The 24,427-nt window shown below is 40.8% G+C and overlaps 1 protein-coding gene and 1 long non-coding RNA gene across 2 annotated transcripts in view; one reads left to right on the forward strand and one right to left on the reverse strand.

Moving 5' to 3' along the window:
* The window catches only part of LOC144605015 (uncharacterized), a 28,992-nt gene extending 19,349 nt beyond the window's left edge, over positions 1–9,643 (forward strand). The window contains exons 2-3 of the long non-coding RNA XR_013548802.1: positions 2,855–2,936; positions 9,021–9,643. This is a non-coding gene — a long non-coding RNA (uncharacterized LOC144605015). The remainder of the gene's footprint in view (positions 1–2,854; positions 2,937–9,020) is intronic.
* Positions 1–24,427, reverse strand: part of fgd6 (FYVE, RhoGEF and PH domain containing 6) — an 86,763-nt gene that overhangs the window by 46,039 nt on the left and 16,297 nt on the right. The window contains exons 3-8 of the mRNA XM_078420049.1: positions 21,101–21,239; positions 9,943–10,007; positions 9,813–9,843; positions 7,773–7,924; positions 4,262–4,418; positions 3,969–4,056 (exon numbers count right to left, since the gene is read on the reverse strand). Coding sequence (XP_078276175.1) covers positions 3,969–4,056; positions 4,262–4,418; positions 7,773–7,924; positions 9,813–9,843; positions 9,943–10,007; positions 21,101–21,239 — 632 coding nt within the window. The remainder of the gene's footprint in view (positions 1–3,968; positions 4,057–4,261; positions 4,419–7,772; positions 7,925–9,812; positions 9,844–9,942; positions 10,008–21,100; positions 21,240–24,427) is intronic.

Consider the following 24,427-nt stretch of genomic DNA (forward strand, 5'->3'; position numbering starts at 1 on the left):
TTCGGTTTCCTCCCACACTCCAAAGACGTACAGGTATGTAGGTTAATTGACTGGGTAAATGTAAAAATTGTCCCTAGTGGGTGTAGGATAGTGTTAATGCACGGGGATCACTGGGCGGCACGGACTTGGAGGGCCGAAAAGGCCTGTTTCCGGCTGTATATATATGATATGATATGATATGATATGGAAAGGAGTGCATGCAGATCCGCACAATCACCAGATAGATGAAAATGCTTACTCTTCTTTTCCTTGACAAATTGGTGGATTTCCAATATAACTTAACCCACATAAACATAATTTCACTGGAGTGGGTGCAACAGTGTTTCACCAAGAATTCAGTTGAGGGAAGACTGGATGAGCTTGTTTTCCTTTAAGTGATGGAGGCTGGTATGATGTGGAGAGAGGGTTTGGGGGGCTGGGTATTCTTGATAGAGATATACAAAATTATGAATAGTGTAGCTAGGAAAGATATAAGGAAATATTTCCCCACAGCAATGGTATCTAAAATCGGAGACAGTAGTTTAGACTAAAGGATAATATGTTTAGAGGGGTCAGGGGAAAAGCATTGTCCAGAGAATGGTTGGAACCTGGAATGCCTTGCCTGAAGGAGTGATGGAGGTAAAGACTCTCACAATGTTTAAGTATTTAGATGAGCATTTGAACACCCATCACACATTAGACCACTGATCGTGGTTAGCACATGGGATTAGTATAGATTGTTACATGATGATAGGCATAAACATGGTGGGCTAAAGAGCCTGTTTCTGTGCTCTATGACTCTAAGACTACGATGGCACAGTGGTAGAGATGCTGCCTTACAGCACCAGAGACCGGAGCTCGATTCTGACTACAGGTGCTGACTGTAAGGAGTTTGTACAGTCTCGTGACCTGCATGGGTTTTCTCTGGGTGCTCCGGTTCTCTCCCACACTCCAAAGACGTAAAGGTTTGCAAGTTAATTGGCTTGGCTTAATTGAAAATTGTTCCTAGGGTGCGTATGATAATGTTCGTGTGCGGGGGATCGCTGGTCGGCGCGGATTCGGTGGGCCGAGGGCCCTGTTTCCACGCAGTATCTCTAAATTAAACTAACAAACAGAAACATTATGCTCAAGAAATACATTTACATAATGGACCACCATGAAATTTAACCCCTGAATATTATTATAATCTTGAGATGTTTATACATGAATAAATCATGCGCGTTTACTTCAAGACCATATGATGCAACAAACTTTAGCACAATACTGAAAACTGGATAAATATATTTTTACAGGATAAAAATATTTAACAAAGCCTGCATTTCAATAGAACCTTTAAGATAGCAAATAAAACTCCAAAGATAGGAACATTATCAAACAAACAATTAATGCCAAGATATGTACAGAGGTATGAGAGATGAAAGTTAGAACATTGGTCGTAGAGTCCCATTAAAGGAAGAAAGGCTTGAAAAGTTCAGGGCTCCATGTCTGAGCTTGACAACTTGGTCCTTGCAAGTGTTTAAATTTAAGGACAAATCCATATCGTAGGAGCGGAAATATCTAGGTAGGTTATAGACATGAAGATATTGCCTTGACAGGAAAGGATCAGTGGAGGGGGGTTTCCAGAGGTGAGATCACCAGAGGTGATGAGATCAGAAACAGATGGCCTGGTGTTCAAAGGTCATGGTGAAGGGTTAGATGTCTGAGAGTTGATGTCTGGGTGACATCCGTTCCCAACTAAACCACCCCCTCCCTGGGTACTTTCCCCTGCAACCACAGGAGATATAACACCTGTCCCTATACCTCCTCCCTCGCCTTCATCCAGGGGCCCCAGCAGTTCTTCCAGCTGAGCCAGAGGTTCATGTGCACCTCCTCTAACCTCATCTACTGCATCCGGTGTTCCCTATGTTGCCTCCTGCACATCGCCGAGACCAAATATACTCTCGGTGACCACCCACCGAATACTAGCACTCTCTCCGGCAAGGCCCACTGGATCTCTCGGTTGCTAACCATTTTAACTCACCTTCCTATTCCCATACTGATCTTTCTGTTCTGGGCCTCCTTCACTGCCAGACTGAGCCACATGCAAACTGGAGGAACACCACCTGCGTGGCTTACAATCCAATGGTATGAACATCGAATTCTCCAATTTTAGGTAACCTCTACAAATCCCTGCCCCCTCCCCCTTCTCCCCCACACTCTCCTTTCTTCCCCACTCTCCCGTGTGCACCACCTGGACTTGCACCTATTTCTCCCATCACCATCCCCCTACATTCCTTCCTCTGGGTTCACACTTTGTAAATCTTCAATCCTTTTATCTCACACCTGCTTTTTCATTACAGGCCTTTGTCCAACCATCTATCTATCAAAACCTCCCCGCACCTGCGTTCATTCATCGATTACCGGTCATCTCCTCCAACTTTCTCCATATCCCCTCTACAATCAGTCTGTAGAAGGGTCCTGACCCAAAACATCACCCATCCATGTTGTCCATGTTTTAGTAAACCTGCATCTGCAGCTCTTTATTTCCACTGGGTGAATGACACCTGGTTTGGGTTTACTGAGTTTTGTTTACAGCCACTAGAATGAGGGCAGGTGTTCAGGAATGGATGAGAATAGTCAATCTCAGAGCTAACAATGACAGGAATGAAAGATTCAGCAGGAAAAGGATCAAAACTGAGAAAGAGTTGGGAATATTGATTATATGAATAAATCTGGAGCTCGGGTCAGAAGTAAATATGACACAGTGGCAGTGAAGAGCTCGATTCGTTATCAAACAGTTGGAAGGGAGAGAGATGATGTTTATGGCTAAGGAACTGCCAAATTAGCAGCTGATATCATGCTCACTCTGCTATTCTTGCTTTGATCATTCCTGTAGAAAGGTGTTGGCAGAATGTCAGGACCTTGCCTGATTCTAAAGTGTGACATATCACGCGTGACGCGACGCACTGATCATGGCTGTAAGTATTCACCGTTATTTTCAATCCAAGCCATTACATTGGTTCATCGGAAATTTTGATTAGGGATAAAGAACAGATTGAATTTTGATTGGTGCTGTTGAATGTATGAGGATGCATGTTGGATCATAAGGTATTTTTATACCAACTAATCCAGAGCATGATATTAATAATACCATATTAACGTCACCTAACCAATTTTCAGAGAGTTAAGATGTGCTGTCAGGTTCTATTAAATATGTAGGATGCTTCCAAACTGTGGAGATCCCAGCATGATAGCACTTCAATGTGTTTGTGGCATCTGGAAAGGTGCCAATTAAATCTGGTTCTTTTCATGATGAAGGAAAATGAAAATGCAAATGACATAAGGACTTAATTTGCTTTCAACTCTTCCTAATGCTCCATGAGTGGCTAGTGAAGTGAAGAGGGATAATACAAAATAAAATATGACGTGAGAAATATTACAGTAAAGCAGAATAAACATAACCACTTCATACCAAAATGAAAAACGAATTTTGGTAAATGGCCCCATTGCAGAATGCTTGATATAAAATAGATAATGCAACACTTCAAAGTTTTGGCTATTTCATTAATTCAGAGACCAGTTTAAGTTTCATATTTCGATTGTTCATCGTTCTTTGTAAACATTGCATTATGGAAAGCTCTGACTTAAAAAAAAAAATTGTAATGATTTAGGCTGCACATTAAACACTTTCATATGCGACAAATAAAATGCCTGAACATACCTCAGTCTATCTTGGTGCACAAAGAACTATGGATTAGCAAAATCCGCCATGAGAAATGTTCCATGCAGTCTTATGCCAAGATTAAATTACATTACATCCAGGAAATGTTGTTAAAATTATAGCACAAAAAACAGTAACTGTCATCAAATGATTTCATGCTGTATATTTCCAAAACTCTAATGCCTAGTGTGTGCTTCTACAAAGTAGTCATTCATGAAAAAACAAAACAAAAACTCGAAGTAGTTTCATCACTACTGTAGACATTTCAGGATTCATGAGTTAATATTACCTGTCAGAAGCAGCTTGTACTGTGGAATTCTTTGGACAGGTTTTAACAAGTAATGTTTGAGTGCCAGGTTTGCACAGCGAGAGCTCATCTGAAAGAAAACAAAGCTGAAATTTTATACACAAGAAGATTCATAAACCAGTTAATGATAGCTGTGAAGCCATCCGCATATTCTAAATTAGGCACTTTGGATAAATATCATGTTTTTACATGCAATGTGTCTACCCCATATAGACACGTGGCAGCAAATTGTTAAAGTCCACGTCGGTCTTAAAAATATTACGAATATTTATTACCTCAAATTCTCTGACAACAGCAGCAAACGTGGAATTCTTCTTGCACTGTTCATCCAACAAACATATATTCTTGTCAAACTCTTTGATGTAGGTTGAATACATTTTTAGGTATGGTCCTTTCTCCATGAAGATATCAGCTATTCTCTGATACTTATCCCTGCAGATACAAAGAATTATTTAGTTTTAAATGTAAACAACAAAATCATTTATTTATAAATGTAAGTCAGAATTAATAGAGAGACTGACGTATGCAGGATGTATAATATGAAGTTACTGCTTCAACCCCCATCATCAAGATGTACCATGCTCATACTTTTGGTATTAGTATTTGTTTATTCTTGTCACATATCCCAAGATACAATGGAAAAAAAACATTGTTTTGCAGGCAATCCTGGAAAATCACACCATACGTTAGTACAACAGGTAGTAAATAAGATGTTACAGCTAAAGAGAAAGTGCAGATTTAAAACAAAAAAGTACATTGGCTGCAACGAGGTTGATTGAAATTCATCCCAAACAAAAGGGAGATCTATTCAACAGCATAAACATAGAAAAATAGGTGCAGGAGTAGGCCATTTGGCCCTTCGGGCCAACATCGTCATTCAATACGATTATGACTGGTTATCTAAAATCAGTACCCTGTCCTGCTTTTTCCCCATATTCCTTGATTCCTTTAGCTCCAAGACCTAAATCTGACTCTTTCTTGAAAACATCCAGTAAATTGGCCTCCGCTGCCTTCTGTGGCAGAGAATTCCACAGATTTACAACTCTCTGGGTGAAGATGCTTTTCTTCATTTCAGTCCTAAATGGCCTACCCCTTATTCTTAAACTGCGACCTCTGGTTCTGGACTCCCCCAACATCGGGAACATTTTTCCTGCATCTAGCCTGTCCAATCCTTTAAGGATTTTATGTTTCTATAAGATCCCCTCTCATCCTTCTAAATTCCAGTGAATACAAGCCCAGTTGACCCATTCATAAGAATCAGGAAGTCATGTTGCAGCTTTTTAAAATTTGGTTTGGCCACATTGGAGTATTTCTGGTTGCTTCATTGTAGGCAGGATGTGAAGACTTTGGAGCGAGTGTAAAAGAGGTTTACCAGAATGCTGCCTGGATTAGAAAGTATTACTTTTAAGGAGAGGTTGGACAAATTGGATTGTTTTCTCTGGAACATCAGATGTTGGGGGCTAGACCTGATAGAAGTATGTAAAATTATAAGAGGCAAGGATAGTGTAGACAGTCCGAACCTTTTTCCAGGCTGGAAGTGTCAATGACTGCAGGGCACAGCTTTAAGGTCAGACAGGAAAAAATTTAAGGAAATATGTGAGTCAAGTTTTTTTACATACAGAAAGATTGGTCGATAGCTGGAATGAACTATCAGGGGTGGTAGTAAAATTAGACAAATTGGTAGCATTTCCGAGGCTTTTCGATAGGCATTTGGATATTCAGGGAATGGAAGGATATGGATTACATTCAGGCAGAGTTTAGTTTCAGTTGGCTTCGTGTGGGCCGAAGGACCTGTTCCTGTGCTGTCCTGTTCTATGTAGGAAGGAACTGTTCTGTGTTCTATAACAATGGGGAAGCAGCTATTCTTGAATCCAGTGGTTCTTAAAGAAGCTATTCTTGAATCTGTGCTTTCTGTATCTTCTGTCTGATGGGAAAGGGAAGGAAAAATAATGACGGGGGTGTAAGTTCTCCTTGTAACTTGGATGGGTATGGATGAGTTGGACCAAAGAGCCGGCTTCTGTGCTAAATATTTTTGTAGCTGTAAGTGCTGGATGTGGCCCAGAGGCTGCCCAGGGACAGAGTATACTGTGGATGGCCTCCACTATCATGTATTGTCTTTTCGCTGACTGGTTAGCACGCAACAAAAGCTCCTCACTCGGTACACGTGACAATAAACTAAACTCAACTCACATCACATTAAGTCATTCAGAGCAGGTCTACCTCCACAAAATACCTTGTTATCTAATAATTACTCTGTCTTAATTTATGTGGATGTATCAGTGTTGGAATACAGGAAACAAGCACTTGGGAGAAATATCTAGTCATACATTTCAAAGGAATATCTAGTCATACGTTTCTGAAGGCTATGAACAAGTTAACATGAAAATATTGCCTCAAATTACCAGTGCAGGCACTCACATTCTTTATAAATACATTCTCCTCCCTAAGTCATAAATTGTGAGGGCCAACTAATACTATGGATTGTGTTCAGCTGTGAACCTTTATATCAGTCACTGGTTAGAATGAAATGTTCTAGATTTTCCTTTTCTATATTTCAAAGGTTTCAAAGGTCTTTTGTTGTCACGTGTACCAATTAAGGTACAGTGATATGCAAATTACCATACAGCCATACGAAAAAAAAGCAACAAGACACACAACTACATAAAGGTTAACAAACATCCACCACAGTGGATTCCCCACATTCCTCACTGTGATGGAAGGCAAAAAAGTACAATCTTCTTCCTCGTTATTCTCCCATGGTCGGGGCAGTCGAATCACCCATTGGGGCGATCAAAGCTCCCACAGCCAGTGGTCGAAGCTCCCGCGTCAGGGCGATTGAAGCTCCCCCGTTGGGGTGATTGAACCTCCCGCGGCTTGGAGTTCCCGAAGTCGGTCTCTGACCAGAGACCGCGGGCTCCATGATATTAAAGACCGCAAGCACCCACGGCTGGAGCTCCGAGGTCAATCCCTGGCAAAGGGATCGCGGGCTCCACGATGGCAGGTCCGCAGGCACCCGCAGTGGAGCTCTCAAAATCGGTCTCCAGCAAAGGCCGCCAACTCCTCGATATTAGTGCGGACAGAGATACAGTATGGAAAATAAAATCGCTTCTCCGTCGAGGTAAGGGATTAGAAAATGTTTCCCCCAATCCCCACCCTCACATAAAACAAGCTAAAGAACACTAAAAACATACATTTAACATACTATTAAAACACAAAGAAGGAAAAGACAGACCCTTGGCGAGGCAGCCATTGCTGGCACCACCCGGTGGTCACATCTTCGTAAATATCACCTCTCAGTGATCACCCTCTAAGATTGAAAGGCCCCACCTTAACCAACCTGATCTCCCAGTGGCTAAGCACTTCAACTCCCCCTCCCACTCCCAGTCTGATCTTTCTGTCATGGGCCTCCTCCAGTGTCATAGTGAGGCCCACCACAAATTGGAGGAACAACACCTCATATTTCGCTTGCGCAGCTTACAGCCCAGCGGTATGAACATTGACTTCTCTAACTTTAGGGACTCCTCTGTCCCTCTCTTCCCCTCCCCCTTCCCAGTTCTCCCACTATCTTCCTGTCTCCACCTATATCCTTTCTTTGTCCCGCCGTCCTGACATCAGTCTAAAGAAGGGTCTCGACCCGAAACGTCACCCATTCCTTATCTCCGGAGATGTACCAGCATTTGCAGTTATTTTCCTACACTCCTAACGAACTTATTTCATAATTCATTCCTATCATACGATAGGATCATAATGAATAGATTTTAGTAGCAATAATGAACAATTAAGTACCAATGAGCCATTCTCTCTTCTAGTTCTCGCAGCAGTCCCCGGTTCAGCTCATACAACTGTGGCAGGTAGTACAAGATCTGGTTCAAAGTCTTATCATCAATCACTTGTTTTCCATATTGTCGTGAAGCTTGGATCACTGAATCCCGGAAATCCTAGATTTCAAATGGATAGAATTAGATGCAATGAAGTTTGCAACGTTTACATCTGTTGATTATTTAATCTATTTGATGATAAACAAGTGACCCACTTGAAGTAAATTGTAAATCTTAACATTTAATTGTGTTTTATATTTTGACCTGTCTGGCATAAGGGAATAGGAGAATGCACAGAAGTGGGGCTGATAAGGAGATATAGACTTGAAACATTCATTCTGGAACTTCCTCCACTGATGCTGCCTGATCCATTGAAAGTTCCAGCATTTTAGTTTTTATATTTTTCTTATAACCTTCCATTCATTTGTACTATTGCATCTCTTGAAAACATGGAGAGGTGATGTTGTGGTTTGAGGCCGTTTTTCAGACTGCTTGTGAGGGAGTGGAATGGGGGTGGGGAGAAAAAAGCTGGAAAAGGGGAGAGTCAGAACAAAGCATCACAGATAATAAGTCGACATGGGCAAAGGTTTTTTTTGATAGGCAGATGTTTGGAACAAAGGCCAGATTTAAGAATGGAAGGTGTGAGACAGGTTTGAAGAGTTGCAGATTGTGAAGCCAGAGAGAGGAAAGTATAGTGAGAGGTTACCTAAAATTGGAGAATTCAATGTTCATACCTTTGGGTTGTAAGCTATCCAAGCTGAATATGAGGGATTGTTCCTCCAGTTTGCACGTGGTCTCACTCCGGCAATGGAGGACGACCAGAACAGAAAGGTCAGTGGAATGGGAAGGGGAGTTTAAATGGTTAGCAACCGGAAGATCTAGTAGGCCTTGGCGGACCGAGCGCAACTGTTCAGTGAAATGATCACGAGTCTATGCTTGGTCTCGCTAATGTACAGGAGGCCATCGGGAACACTGGATGCAGTAGATGAGGTCTAATAAGACTTAAGTTCTCTTACATACAATATTTCATAGTAAATAAGATGCACTTTTCTATGGTTATTAGTGGGGCACTGCTAATCTTTAGCTGTAAAGTGAATTTACAACTCTCAAACCGTCAGCCTTTCAGTATCTAGATCTGGTTACAAAATATAACTTGTTCCTGTGTTTTAAATAAGTATTACAAATTTAAAACTAATAGCCTATTCTTTTTCTCCAGAGATGCTACCTGACCCGCTGAGTTACTCCAGCATTTTGTGTCGAGTCTGAAGAAATGTCTCAACCCGAAACATCGCCTATTCCTTTTCTCCAGAGATGCTGCCTGACCCGCTGAGTTACTCCAACATTTTGTGTCTATCTTCGACATATGCCAAGTATGGCTTCAAAACAACAGAAATGCTCCCTGCAACCAAAATACAGGAGACACAGATTATCATTCCTCTACGACCAGAACCAGATATTTTAAAAACACAAAGTTGCCTCATTAACTAACTATTCAAAATATTTTGACCAAAGACAGCACCCAAACAACTCCAAACTGCTGATTCAAGCAATGTACAACATACCATACGGAAATGCAAAGTTCATTTTGACCCGGCTGCTTTGCACTAGTTTCCACATGTAAAACTGATTAAGGTTTACATGACTAATAATTGGGCATACTAAGAGGAGCGAGACTACTAAATGACATCGTCACAGAGAAATGCGAAGCATTAACAGATGGCTAGCTAATATCCTCACATATGTTTGAAATGGATATTAAAACCTTTTCATTGTTGGTCATGCGCAATTACATATTGTGTCAGCTGTCCAACACAAACTCAATTTCAAAGAGGAAGAACATCAGCTGAAATCCATATGCTTTCCTCTTATCTATACAAAAGTGTTGTTTTCAGAAAGGGATCTAATGCAGCTACTATTTTGTATGACATATTCTAGATGGATCACTTGTAACTAAATGTTTTAACTATTGATTTCAAACAACAATAAAAACAGAAAATAAATTACTTACAATATGCAAAAGCTTCAAAACATCCACAAACCTGTTGAAATAAATCCATAGAGTTATCTTTTTTATATGATTTGTGATTACTCAAAGTTGGCTGTAAATCTTCATATAAAAATCACAACAAAGTACATACACTTTCTCCGAGCTCATGATTTCCCTGGCAATGTGATAGACCTTGGTTTTCTTCCCTTTGTCATTCTGCAAAGGAAATACATAGCAAACTTCAGAAAGGAATACTATTGTTCACAGCAAAACATAAACCGTGGCAGTGGTATACCAAAATAAATTAAAGCAATGAATTAATACATTCAAGAAGTCTCCAAATCATTGACCTATTTACAAATTTGAGAAATGGCCATAATGAATATCCAATTGTAATAAATACTTTAGAGTGATATTGAACTGTTGACTAGTTGGATCATCAGAATATAATAATTAAGAAGACAATTATGTCATTTCGCCCTTCAAGCTTTAGCACCATTCAATGAAATCATGGCTGACCTTCCACCTCAGTACCATTTTCCTTCATACTTCTCCATTCGTGATCGCTTTGACAACTATTGATATTTGTTTTGTGTAAACTCAATTATCCCCAAGATCATTATCGTGAACCTCCTCTGGACCCTCTCCAAAACCAGCATATCCTTTCTTAGATATGGGGCCGATAACTGCTCACAATATTGAAAACGTGGCCTCACCAGCACCTGATAAAGTCTCAGCATGACATCCTTGCTTTAATATTCTAGTCCCCTTGAAATGAATCCTAGCATTCCATTTGCCTTCCTTACTGCTGACTCAACCTGAAAATTAACCAAAAAAAATTATTCAGTTCATCCGCCATTTCTTTGGTCCCCATTACTACTTCGCCAGCATCATTTTCCAGCAGTCCACTGCCCACTCTTGCCTCTCTTTTACTCTTTATATATCTTTAAAAAACGTTTACAGATCCTCATTTATTTTATTGGCTAGCCTACCTTCATATTTCATCTTATCTCCCATTGCTTTTTTTAGTTGCCGTCAGTTGGTTTATAAAAGCTTCCCATTGATCTTTGCCATGTCATATGCCTTAGCTTTTGCTTTCATGCTGTCCTTGACTTCTTTTGTTAGCCATGTAGGAAAGTAACTGCAGATGCTGGTGCAAATCGAAGGTATCACAAAATGCTGGAGTAACTCAGCAGGTCAGGCAGCATCTAGGAGAGAGGGAATGGGTGATGTTTTGGGTCGAGACCCTTCTTCAGACTGATGTCAGGGGGGCGGGACAAAGAAAGGATATAGGTGGAGGCAGGAAGAGTGGGAGAACTGGGAAGGGGGGGGGAAGAGAGAACGAGGAACTATCTAAAGTTGGAGAAGTCAACTTTTGTTAGCCATGGTGGCTTCATTTTCCCCTTGGTATGTTTCCTTCTGTTTGGGATGAAATGAGTCTGCATCTTATGAAATATTCCCAGAAACTCCTGCCATTGCTGCTCCACCATCATTTCTGCGAAGGTTCCCTTCCAATCAACCTTGGCCATTCTCATGCCTCTATAGTCACCTTTACTCAACAGTAATACAGATCAGATTTCATTCTCCCTCTCAAAATTGCAGTTTGAATTCTATCATATTATGATCACTCCCTCCTGTGGGTTCCTTCTCCTTAAGTATCTCCAGTGAACTGGCTTACTGATAGAAGATAGTGTGTTGTAGTGGAAGGGCTGCACTTTGGGAGCCCTAATGCAAGAGGAAAATATACAATTAATGGCATGGCCTTTAACAGCTTTGATGTACAGAGGAATCGGAATCCAAGTGCATAACTCCTCGAAAGTGGCAACATAATAGATAGAGTGGTAAATAAGGCATATTGTATGCTTGCTTTCATTGGCTGGGGCATTGAGTACAATAGTCAGGAAGCCATTTTGCAGCTTTATAGGACTTTGGTTAGGCTGTATTTGAGCTTTTGCATGCAGTTCTGAGTGCCTCCTTACAGGAAGGTCGTGGAGGCTTTGGAAAGGGTGCAGAGGAGGTTTACCAGAATGATGCCTGGATTAGGGGGTATTAGCTACAGGGGGAGATTGGACAGATTTGGATTGTTTTCTCTGAAACCGCAGAGGTTGCAAGGAAACCTAACAGAAGTACCTAAAATTATGAGGGGCATAGATAGGGTAGACACAGAACCTTTTATCCAAGGATGAAGAAAAAAAATCAAAATCTAGATGGCATAACTTTAAGATGGAAGGGAAACAGTTTAATGGAGACTTGCTAGGAACAGTTTTGTTTTTTTTGTTGCAGAGGGTGGTGTGTGCCTGCAATGTGTTCTGCTGGGGGTGGTGGTTGAGGCAATTAAATTTTGGCAGTTAAGAGATTTTTGGATAGGCACAAATATGTAAAGAATTGAGGGAAATGGATTATCTGCAGGCAAATAAGATAGTCTTGGCATCATGTTTGGTACAGACATTGTCGGCCGAAGGACCTATTATTGTTCTATGTTCTACGGTAAATTGGAGGTCATATTATCCTTTGAGCCTGCCCTACCTTTCAATTAAATTAGAAGAGATATGATCTTAACCTCAACTGCACTTTCCTTTTGTTTCAAGATCAGTCTTTCTAAACTTTGAATATACCTAATGACTCAGTCACCATAATTCTCCTGGGGAGATTCCAATGATTCTGCATCCTTAAAGAAACAATTCTTCTTCATTTCTATAATTATTCTGAAATTAGGCCCTCTTGATCTAGATTCTGTAGAGAGTTGTGAATTTGTGGAATTCACTGCCTCAGAAGGCAGTGGAGGCCGATTAGCTGGATGCATTCAAAAGAGAGTTAGATAGAACTCTTAGGGCTAGCGGAATCAAAGGGCATGGGGAGAAAACAGGAACGGGATACTGATTGTGGATGATCAGCCATGATCACATTGAGTGGCGGTGCTGGCTCGAATGGCCTACTCCTGCACCTATTGCCTATGTATCTAGATTCCACACGAGGGAAAATATTCTTTCTACATCTGCCCTGTCCAGTCATGGTCTCAACGTAAGGAAATGATAGCACCAGGTGGTGCCGTCAGCAACAGCAGCCTCGCCAACAGTCAGTCTGTCTTTTCGTCTTTTTTGTTATTTTTAGTGTTTTAAACACGGGGTCCGATTGCCTGGCGCAGGGGAGCTGAGATCCCCCCGATGCGGGAGCTTGATCGCCCAGATGCGGAGGGCCCGACCGCTGGCTACGGAAGCCTAGATTGTCCCGGAAGGCTCAAGGCCCCCGACCACGGGAGAACAAAGGGAAGACATTGAACTTTTTTTTCGCCTTCCATCCACAGTGAGGAATGTGGAGGAGTCACTGTGGTGGATGTTTATGTTAAAATGTATTTTGTGTGTTTTGTTGCTTTTTATTGGTATGATAATGGCGGTCAGTGCTGGCTCGAAGGGCCGAACGGCCTACTCCTGCACCTATTGTCTATTGTCTATTGTATGGCAAATCAAATTCCCCGTATGTTGCAAAACAAACTTGGCTAATATAGTATGATTATGATTGTTTCATTGACATGTGGATCTATTGGGAGTTGTATAAAATTGGTTTTATTCTGTCCCGTTTCCCTATAATTTCCTACATTTGTAATTAGTGTCCATTTTATTCTGGAAGTTGCAGACTGTTAGAATCTTTCCTGCATAGTTTGATGCTTTGTATAGTTTCTGTCAAAAAAACCTCTTAATATTAAATGCCAGAGCATTGCAATGTATTTATTCTCCATCTATAATACCCCGAGTGATGAAATCTTTGGAAGATTCCCCTTAGATAAACATTGCTGCAGCTGAATGCCCAGATAGCTTGTTCAACAATAAATGGCAGTCTTGGATGTTTAACCACCTTTTTAATCTTGGCAATTACACAAGTGGTTCAAAGTCCCATGTTCAAAATGTAATTAAAGTCTGAATTATATCTGAGTATTCATTGTGCATAATTGTATTTACAGAGATGTTTATGATATAGGAAGAAAATTAAGTAAGAGCTTGCAGTCAGTTTCTGGAATGAGGGAAGAAGCCAAACAGAGGGGACTTCAGAAGGTAGAAACTGTTTTTTTTTAAAAAAACTATCCACAGGTTGGGGATGTTTACTTGTAAGGCCATCATATAACGGCCTTCCCTTAACACCCATGCTCAGGTGATGGGTGCTGGAAGCACTGAATTCCTTCCGGCAAAGCAATATATTTTCAGCAAAGTGCTAGAATAACTCAGTGGGTCAGGCAGCATCTCTGGGTCTGGACTCTTCTTCAAACTGATTGTAGCGGTGGGAGGGGTGAACTGGAAGAGACATGGGAGTGGGACAGAATCTGACAAGTATTAGGCAGAGGCGGGTGAGGAGGGTATTTGATTGGCAGATAGTTTGTACGAAGGTCACAGGTGAAAAGACAAAAAGTGGGAGATATGGAGACAGGATAGAAGAGGCACAAAATGCAAAGCCAGAGGAACTTAAGTAATACCTGTCCCTATACCTCCTCTCTCATCTATCCAAGGACCTCAGCAGTCCTTCCAGATGTGGCCGAGGAGCAAGTGCACCTTCTATAACCTCATCTACTGCATTCAGTGCTCTTGATATATTTATACCATTGGTTTGCAAGCTACCCACGTGGAATACAAGATGTTATTCCTCCAATTTGTGTGTGGCCTCAGTCTGGCAATGGAGGCGGTCTTGGACAAAAAGACCAGTATAGGAATGGGAAGGGGAGTTAAAACAGTTGGCAACCAGGAGATCCAGTAGGACTCCAAATCAAGTGTTTGACAATAGACAATAGACAATAGGTGCAGGAGTAGGCCATTCAGCCCTTCGAGCCAGCACCGCCATTCAATGCGATCATGGCTGGCAAAATGGTTGTCGGATCTACGCTTCATCTCGCCGATCTACAGAAAGCCACTTTGGGAACCTTCACGTGCACCTCCTCTGCTGCATCTAATGTAGTGTGACAATTATCTGATGAAGTAGCTTTACGTCACTTTTCTTCTTGGTTTTGTATAGTTGAATACATTCCACACCATCTGTTTTAAGTGGTGACATCTCTTAGGCCACCTTGGTTTAAGGTTTACTTTTTCTTCCCTCTCTTCCTCTGTCCACTCCAGTTGGAAATTTACACGTTAACAAACATACAGAAAATTATATGGATATTCTGGTTTGTGGTTCAGGCTAGAAGACAACCCTACCTATGAGATATTGTTGCATTTTGTTATCCCCTGTAGCTGTTCTTTCTTTACATAAAGGCAGCATCATGTAGGTTCCTAATGGATTACATTACAAATTTATATCTGAGTTACACAAATCTGAACTGTGACTACCTCCTTCTTGACAATGTCCTTTGACATGGAAATTAGCGATGGTTACAGTTGTTATATTATCATAAGATCAAAGCATCACACTAGCAGTTCCATATTGGCGCTCAACCACTCATGTCTTGAACTTACGAAGCCCCACCATTAAGTCTGGGATGAAATGAATGACAGCTGGGCTTTCTTGCTTGTCTAAACATATAGTGTAGTCCAACTTCATGCTGGTGAATCCTCCTCTATGATCCTACTCTAGTCTGGTGTAGGCATTTTAATTTTAATGGGGATTCCAGCCAGGAGATTGGGAAGGAGACTGATCATCTATTTTTTATTCCACCGTTTTATTTAAAGCAAATATTTTAAATAATTTAAAGTGTTTGAATAATTTTATTTAAAACGCTTTATTAAACATTAACACATATATTAAACAATTAAACCTGGCTGAATTCTAAAGATGTGTGTGGACCAACTGGCCGGAATATTCAAGGACATCTTTAACCCCTTGCCTCTGGTCTGAAGTTTCCACCTGGTTCAAAAATACCAGTTTTCAAGAAGAGCATGGAAATCTGCCTCAATGACTATCGTCCAATAGCACTTACATGCATACTAATCATGTTCTTCGAGAGATTGGTTTGCAGGAATCAACAGCTATCTCAGAAATGACCTTGATCCGCTTCAAATTTTCCCATTGCCACAATCTAGGTACAGCGGTAGTGCTACTGCCTTATAGCACCAGAGACCCGCGTTTGATCCTGACAACAGGTGCTTGTCTGTACGGAGTTTGTACGTTCTCCCCGCGACCTGCATGGGTTTTCTCAAAGATCTTCGGTTTCCTCCCTCACTCCAAAGACGTACAGGTTTATAGGCTTGGTCTAAAAAATGTAAATTGTCTCTAGCATGTGTAGAATAGTGTTAGTGTACAGGTATCACTGGTCGGTGTGGACTCGGTGGGCTGAAAGGCCTGTTCCCGTGCTGTATCTCTAAATTAAACAGTCCAACAACAGATGACATCTCACTGCCTCTTCCCTCTGCTCTGGATTATCTAGATAACATGCTATTGTGAATCGTTTACAGCTCGAAATTCAACACCAGCAGCCCCTCCAAACTCATCGCTCTTAGCTCCACAACCTGGGCCTCTGTACCTCCCTTTGCAACTGGATTTTTGGCTTCCTTGTCACCAGACCTCAATCAATGAAGGTTAGTAACAATATCTCCTCCTCATTGATCATCAACACAGGTGCACCTCAAGGTTGTGTGCTTATCCCCCTGTTCTACTTTCTTTACACCCAAGACTGTATGGCTATGGACAGCTCTAATGCCATCTATAAATACCCCAACAACTCCATTATTGATGGCCAAATCATGGGCGGTGATGAATCAGCATAGGGAGAGACGGACAGATCCTGTGGTTAAGTGGTGTTGCAACAACAACCTCTCACTCAATGTCAACAAAAACAAGGAACTAATCAGTGATTTCAGAAATGGTATGTTAAGAGACCACACACCAGTTTCCATTTTTGGGTCAGTAATGGAAAAGGTTAGTAGCTTCAAATTCCAGGGCGTTAGCATCAGGAGGCAAGAATTGTCTAATTGTTACATGTACCATCAACGGAGCAATTACATTTTCACTTGCTGCAGCATAGCAGGCATATCAACGTAATAACATACAAATAAATAGTCAATAATCAATAATACAATAAATTAATTAATAAAAGAGTAATACGAGGTAACCGGGCCATAACAGTCCAAAACTAAAGACTGTAACGCAACCAAAAATAGTCCCTTGAAGATCATTGTTGCGGAGGTAATAGTTAATGTTGTGCAGTGTTCAAGAGCCTGATGGCAGCTGGGAAGTAGCTATATTTGAACCTGGAGGACACTGTTTTCAGGTATCTTCTGGTAATAGCAAAAATCCTTGATGATATTGACTGCCTTTTTGAGGCAGCACCTCTTGGGGGTCCCTTTGATAACGGGAGGTCAGTACCCACGATGGACTGGGCAATGTTCTTGCACTCTCTGCAGCCTCTTTGTTAGAGTTACTGAACCAGACCTTAATACAACTAGTCAGTATGCTTTCCACCCTACACATGACTCATCATTACCAGTTATTCATCCAACAGCAGTGGTATTACTGATGAATTTTAAGATAGCGTTGGAGGAGTGTCTGGCTGCACAGTCATGCATATAGAGTAGAGCACTCAGCTTTGAGTTGCACTTATATTGATGGTTATCAAGGAGGAAGCGTAGTTGCCAATATGTACTGATTGTGGTGTGCTGGCAAAGCCGAGGATCCAGTTACATAGGAATGAGCAGAGACCCAGATGTCTAAGTCTGATAATGTTTAGAGGGGATGATGGTGTTGAACACTGAGCTATAGTCAATGAACAAACTAACGTGTGCTTATTGTCCAAGTGAACCAGTGCAGAATCGAGAGCCAGGGAGATCAGACAGTTGATCTGTTTTGGTGGCATTGTAGTGGGTCATGCTCTTTGTTCAGGCAGTGCTGTAGGTCAAAGGATGTCCAAAGGTCCTTGTGCTGTACAGCTTAATATGTATCATAACCAATCTATCAAAGCACATCTTCACCACGGACGATAGTGCCACCAGTTGGCAGTCATGGAGCAATGTCACCCTACTCTTCTTGAGCACTGGTATTATGGATGTCCTTTTAAACCAGGTGGGGACCTTGGACCTAAGTAATGAGAGGTTGAAGATGTGCAAAAAAATCCAGTTGGTCTGCACAGGTTTTAAGCATGCAGCTAGGTACACCATCAGGATCAGACACTTTCCTTCACACCCATGAAGGATCTTCTGATGTCAGAGATGACTGGTGACTGAGAAGGCACATCAATGTTCTCCCTTTTGAAATGAACATAGAAAGCATTGAGGTTATCTGGAAGTGACGCCTCACTGTCACCTGAGCTACCCTTTGGTTTCGTTTTGTAGGAAGTGATGGCATACAAGAACTGCCATAGCTGCTGATGTCTGTCTGATTCTCCAACATAGACCAAAAACATCTCTTTTCATCCCTGATGGCCGTATTGAGGTTGTACCCAGACTTCCTACATGAACCCTTGTTGCCAAACCTGAATGCCCAAGATCTGGTCCTCAGTAGATTGCAGACCTCCTGGTTCTTGCAAGGTGTCTAATAAGGGAACACTCAGATGGTGTTGGTGCAAACACACTCATGCACACATTTCCTTATGAAGTCGGTAACAAATGTGGTGTACTTGTTCAGGTCCGTAACAGAGTACTTGAAAATCACCTAGTCGAGCAATGTCAAGCAGTCATGGATTTGTTCCTCTGCCTCTCCTGACTAGCTCTGCAATTCTTACCACTGGAACTGCATTCTCTCATTGCTGCCTCAATGCAGAAAGGAAGAGCACAGCCAGGTAGTCGGATTTTCTAAAGCGAGGGCAAGGAATGGAGCGATAAGCATCTTTGATATTGGAGTTGCAATGGTGAGAGCATTTGATCCAATGGTGCTGCAGTTAACATCTTGGATGACCAGTCATGGGCCCAACATGTAGATGTAATTATGAAGAGCGTTTTCCAGTGCACAGTAGAAAGTTTCCTGCCTTTCATGGTCTGGTATTATGGCCTGGTACTGCAATTGCAACACAAGAGGCTGCAGAGAGTTGGGGACTCAGACTTCTCACTATCAGAAGCATCTACATGAAATGCTGCTTCAAAAAGGTGGCATCTATCATCAAGGATTCCCACCATCCAGGCCAAGCCGTCTTCTCCCTGCTACCATTGGACAGGAGGTACAAAAGACTGAAAGCCCACACCACTAGATCAGAGATGGCTAGCTTCTTACAACTATTAGGTTCCTGAACAGACATGCACAACACTAATCGTAATTCAGCAGCGGCACACAAGACCACCTCTTGTACTACTGTGGCCTTTTTTTTTCTAATTGTATATTTTGACACTAATGTCTTGTTTTTTTAACATTCTTTTTCATATTATTGTCTTGTGGAATTCATGTCCAATTTGTATGTTGTCCAAGTTGATGTGCTGCTAGGCTGCTCCAAACAAGATTTTCATTGTATATGTACCCCGCCCTGTTTGTGCATATGAAAATAACCTTAACTTGACTTGAAGTTTTTAAATATTTCTGAATATCAAGAGGTATTTAAAACTCAATGCCGAACAGAGTCCCTGGATGGTAGAGTTTCAAGATCAGAGCCTCAGAGGAATGTAGGTTGAGGCTATGGACAATTGAGTGCCAGAGAGTACAGAGGCCAGAACACAGAAGCCAAGTGATATATTATTTGACCCATAATCACATGGTTGCAGATGCATAAGGGCCATTCTTAGTCATGTGTGTGACCAAAAATGTGAAAAATTGTGGAATAGATCTCTTCTAATTCTGAAAGGATCACAGGTATATTGTTTTGTACTGTATATATTGACTTGTATATGTCAAACCTTTTCAAGTGAAATTTTTATGTTATGCTGACAATGTTTAGTGTCAGAAGTCATATATGACTGGTCACGTGTGTGTCCATGTAAGGTCAAACACGTGACCAGTCATATTTGACCTCTGACACTAAACAAATATTGTCAGCATAACATATAAAAATTTCACTTGATAAAGTTTCACATATATAAGTCATATATACAGTACAAAACATTATACCTGTAATGCTTTCAGAATTAGAAGAGATATATTCCACAATTTTAAAGAGTTTTGGTCACACGTGTGACTAAGAATGACCCACAATCTTTCCCAGCATCAGTCATTGAGACACCCATGTATTTTATTATAGCTCGCCAAGTTAAGAATGATCTAATTATCCCTTCATTTTATTGACCATAGAATCACGTATCCTTCTTGCCCATGCGGAATAGATGACCTATCTATGCTAGACCCACCTGCCCACGTTTGGCCCATATCCCTCTGAACCTTTCCTGTCCCAATACATGTATTACCCAAAACAGTGAGCACTTACCTCATGTGATAACCTTTTATGAAATTCTTTTTGAAACTGTAAATGCATTGGCTCCAAGGTAGACACAAAATGCTGGAGTAACTCAGCGGGACAGGCAGCAACTGGACAGAAGGAATGGGTGACGTTTCGGGTCGAGACCCTTCTTCATACTGATGTCAGGGGAGTTGGCGGTACAGAGATAAAATGTAGTCGGAGGTAGCAAGACTGGTGGGAGAACTGGGAAGGGAGAGGGGATGGAGAGCGCGGGAAAGCAAGGGCTATTTGAAGTTAGAGAAGTCAATATTCATACCGCTGAGGTGTAAGCTACCCAAGCGAAATACGAGGTGCTGTTCCTCCAATTTGCACTGGGCCTCACTCTGACAATGGAGGAGGCCCAGGACAGAAAGGTCGGATTGGGAATGGGAGGGGGAGTTAAAGTGCTGAGCAACCAGGAGATCAGGTAGGTTAAGGCAGACTGAGCGGAGGGGGTTTAGCGTAACTATCGCCGAGCCTGCGCTTGGTCTCGCCGATATATAGGAGTTGACACCTGGAACAGTGGATACAGTAGATGAGGTTGGAGAAGGTGCAAGTGAACCTCTGCCTCACCTGAAAAGGTTGTCAGGGTCCTTGGATGGAGTAGAGGGGGGAGGTAAAGGGACAGCTGTTGCATCTCCTGCATTTGCAGGGGAAATATCATCACCCACTCCTTCTCTCCAGAGATGCTGCCAGTCCCACTGAGTTACTCCAGCATTTTTTTTCTACCTTCGATTTAAACCAGCATCCGCAGTTCTTTCCAATGCATTGGCTCCCCTTTATCAATCTTGTTAGTTATGCCAATGAATTATCTTAATTCCCTTTCCCCTAATTAAATTTATAGGTTTAACTATTGAGAGATGGGGGATACAATCAGGGACTATAATTTATAGTGCTGCGTAAAATGAATTATAGTCCCTGATTGTATCCCCCATTTTGAATAAAGGCCACTGAAGTTATAAAATGCCATTTTCTCAAATTCACCTTGAGTAATAACAACAGATTTGCTACATTTAGATAAAAAGAATCAACAAGCTACCTGCTTCTCGTCTTGCTGATCCAGTTCTCCTTTGCTTGCATCTGAACTGTTATCTTCTTCATCAGAACTAAATATGATCTCTTCCTCCTCCGAGTTGATGTCCATTTCTGAGGAAAGGTTGTCCTGATCCTGTACGGGGCTACAAGTAAGTTAATGAGAGCAAGGTCGTGTCTTAATACTTAATCTGCAAATAAAATGTTTCATTCATATTCAAGTTTTAAGTTCTGGGGAAGGAAAACTATTTTCAACCCATCCAGAAGAGCATCAGTATCAGGAATAAAATATTAAGGACACTCAGACAGATTTGGCATCATAACAATTAGTGTTTTGCTGCTACTCACTCCCAACCTCTTTTAGCATAGGAAGGGTTTAGATGAATGTAGGCCAAATGCAGGCAAAGTGATATAGTAAGCCATCTTGGTCTTGGTCAGCAAGGATGAGTTGGGCTAATGGCCACATTCAATACTATGGAGCTCTTATAAGGGGGTCTTTAAAAAAAATCTCTGTTACTTGAATTTGCTTGCACCTGGAGTGAAATGAACTTGGCCCATCTCAACGTAACTGTTGGTGAACAGATGTTCATAATATAAATTTGTAACACATTTATAATGTTTGGACTTGAGAAAGACCGCTAAAAGAAGTTAATTTCAAGTAAGCTGCTCCCCCTCAGTCCCCTTTTCTCATTATCTGTTCAGATCCTCCAACACATACCATGAGCAACCTGCCCCATCTCCCAGTTTCTTCCTTCCTCACTCCATTTGTTCATCACCCACATACACTCATCCATTGGGTTTCCTCTCAGCCTCTCCCTCTCCCTCCCCAGCCATTGTTCCTATCTGCCAACAATCTTCCTTATTTGGACCCATACTCAAACTACCTTTCCCCTCATATTCCATAACCTGCAGCTCCTTGTTACCTACGCCAATAACTTTCCAGACTACGTGGCTATTTTCATCTTTCTCTCCCGCACCTGACTCCATCCATCGCCCACCCCTCCCCACCAGGGTCCACCCATCACTTGCCACTTCTTGCCCACCCTTCTCGCCTTTATACTAGCTATCTCCCTCTACTCAGTCCAGATGAAGGATCTCAACTGGAAACTTTGAATGTCCATTTCCCTCCTCAGATACTGCTTGACCAACTGAGTTCCTCCAGCAGTTCATTTTTTTGTTTCTTTCTGACCAATTTACTAACAAATGCAGGAAAAAACCTTATATTCACAAGCAAACACCTTGAAAGTGATTAGTAGATACACAAATCCATTTTTATGTATCTCACTGGAGCCTTGCCAATCTGCAGAAAGTTTTCCTTCCATTTAACTGTTTCATAATATTTTATTTCTCAATAAAACATGCACAGATTAAAGACGGGACAAGATGGTCTTGTTAAATGCTCATCAGTGGAGAAATCATAATGTATACAATGGCACAGTTCGTGGAAATCTCAATAGAATGGAAAACTGATTTGGTGACTCATTGGACACCCTCCTGGTTATCTCATGAACATATTTCACATTATACAAGTTGTCTACAGGCATAAAAACAGACCTGTTTCAACTGGCAAAAGAAAGAAATTTGAGCACTTTTGAATTGGTCATGTGCAATATGTGCCAATTGTGCCACTTTCAGCAGCGGTCTTTGCCTTTCATCCGAGGAAACATGTTATTTTGAAACAATAGCGAACTTCAGTGAAGGTAATGTACTAAAAAAAAAGATTTCATCTTTGCATATTGGGAAAAGTACACATGTTTCAAAAACTAACCAGAATCTATATACAAAATATTTATCACTCAAATTTGACAAGAAAGCAAAAATAGCACAGCCTATGTTTAGTCTTTGCATCCTGGGTTGCAAATATCAACGGTATTATTTCATCAGCTATACAGCTGGCAATAAACAGGAAATTCACTCTGCTGTTCACAATTTACTAAATTAGGAATCTTTGTGTACCATTAACTCAACTACCATGAAAATACAATTTTTAAGACTCTCCGTCACTATAGTAGAGCAAAGCAGGTCAACAAAGAATACATTTAAAAATATGTCTTTGTGTGTTTCTTTGTTATTCTAATTACCTCACTTAAAGAGAAAGCCTTTACATAAAAAATTGGTAATAATGAAACAATAATGCTAGTTCAAATCTTTTATAAAACTAAAACTTGGCATCAAATTACAGGCTGCTTTATGTTACAAGAGATCTTGTGAGCTTATAATACCTAAAATAAATGTTGTTGGAACAATGTGTTGTTAGATTTTAATATAAAGAAGCAACTAGACCTTTATTTGATACTGCAAACAAAGTTTCAAGATAGGAATTATTAATATCATTTAGCTTCCAAACAGATACAATGCAACACTGAAGGAAACTTCCCTTTCTACATTCACATCACCATTTCTAGAATTCCACTCCAAAAAAACACTGATCCAGAAGGAAGACATCATAGGGCCAAAGGGCCAAATTAATATAATACTGATGAAATAATGCCTTTTAGATAAGATTACTAGTCAAGGTCCCTATGAGTTTCTATCCCCAAAGTAATTAAACAATAAGGTGAAATCTGTACTGAGATCCCGAACAATCTCTCTTACTCAGAAGTTAAACATTCAGAAAACCTAAGACCACTTATGTACAAATGTGTCCAGTGTCCAAAATGAAAATTGCAATTTGAAGGTCCGTTGTTTGATCAGGATTGCCGTTGCCAGATTCTGCAGAAATCTTGATATGCCACGTGTGTATCATGACTGAAATGACCATACAGAATTTGGAATCTGATTTAGTCTTCTAACTTTTCTCTGGTCAAAAGAATGCATCTTAAAAATAAGTAAGTGTTTGCATGCAGGCAACAGTTCAACAATATGTAGTTTCTTAATCAAACTGCAGTCCATGCAATAAATAATTTGGGCGGATGAACATTTGAAATAAATTTCCATGAATTTGTTGAAATTGTACAAGGCCAATTTTTTCTGGTATCAATTTTCAAGATAGACATCCAAAATAGAAATCAACTAAGTAAACTTGTTCAGTGTCAAAAGACAAAAAGTATTCCATGAATTACAAATGTAAACTAATTATCTCAAAAATTAAACAATGGCAATGAACCACTTCAAACTTACAAATGGTAAGTTGCAGTATCTGTTATTCTAAATAAAACAAAGCTTCACTAAACCAAGTAAATTGTTTCATGATAACATTGAACCAATAAGTCAGATAAAGTTAAGTGATTGAGAGAAAGTGGGAAAATAAAGGTAGCTTTCCGTCTTATTAAAATACAGAGTGCTGGAGTAATTCAGCAGGTCAGACAGCATCGATGGAGAATAATGGATAGTC

The sequence above is a fragment of the Rhinoraja longicauda genome, chromosome 23, assembly GCF_053455715.1.
Source record: "Rhinoraja longicauda isolate Sanriku21f chromosome 23, sRhiLon1.1, whole genome shotgun sequence".
Taxonomy (NCBI): domain Eukaryota; kingdom Metazoa; phylum Chordata; class Chondrichthyes; order Rajiformes; family Arhynchobatidae; genus Rhinoraja; species Rhinoraja longicauda.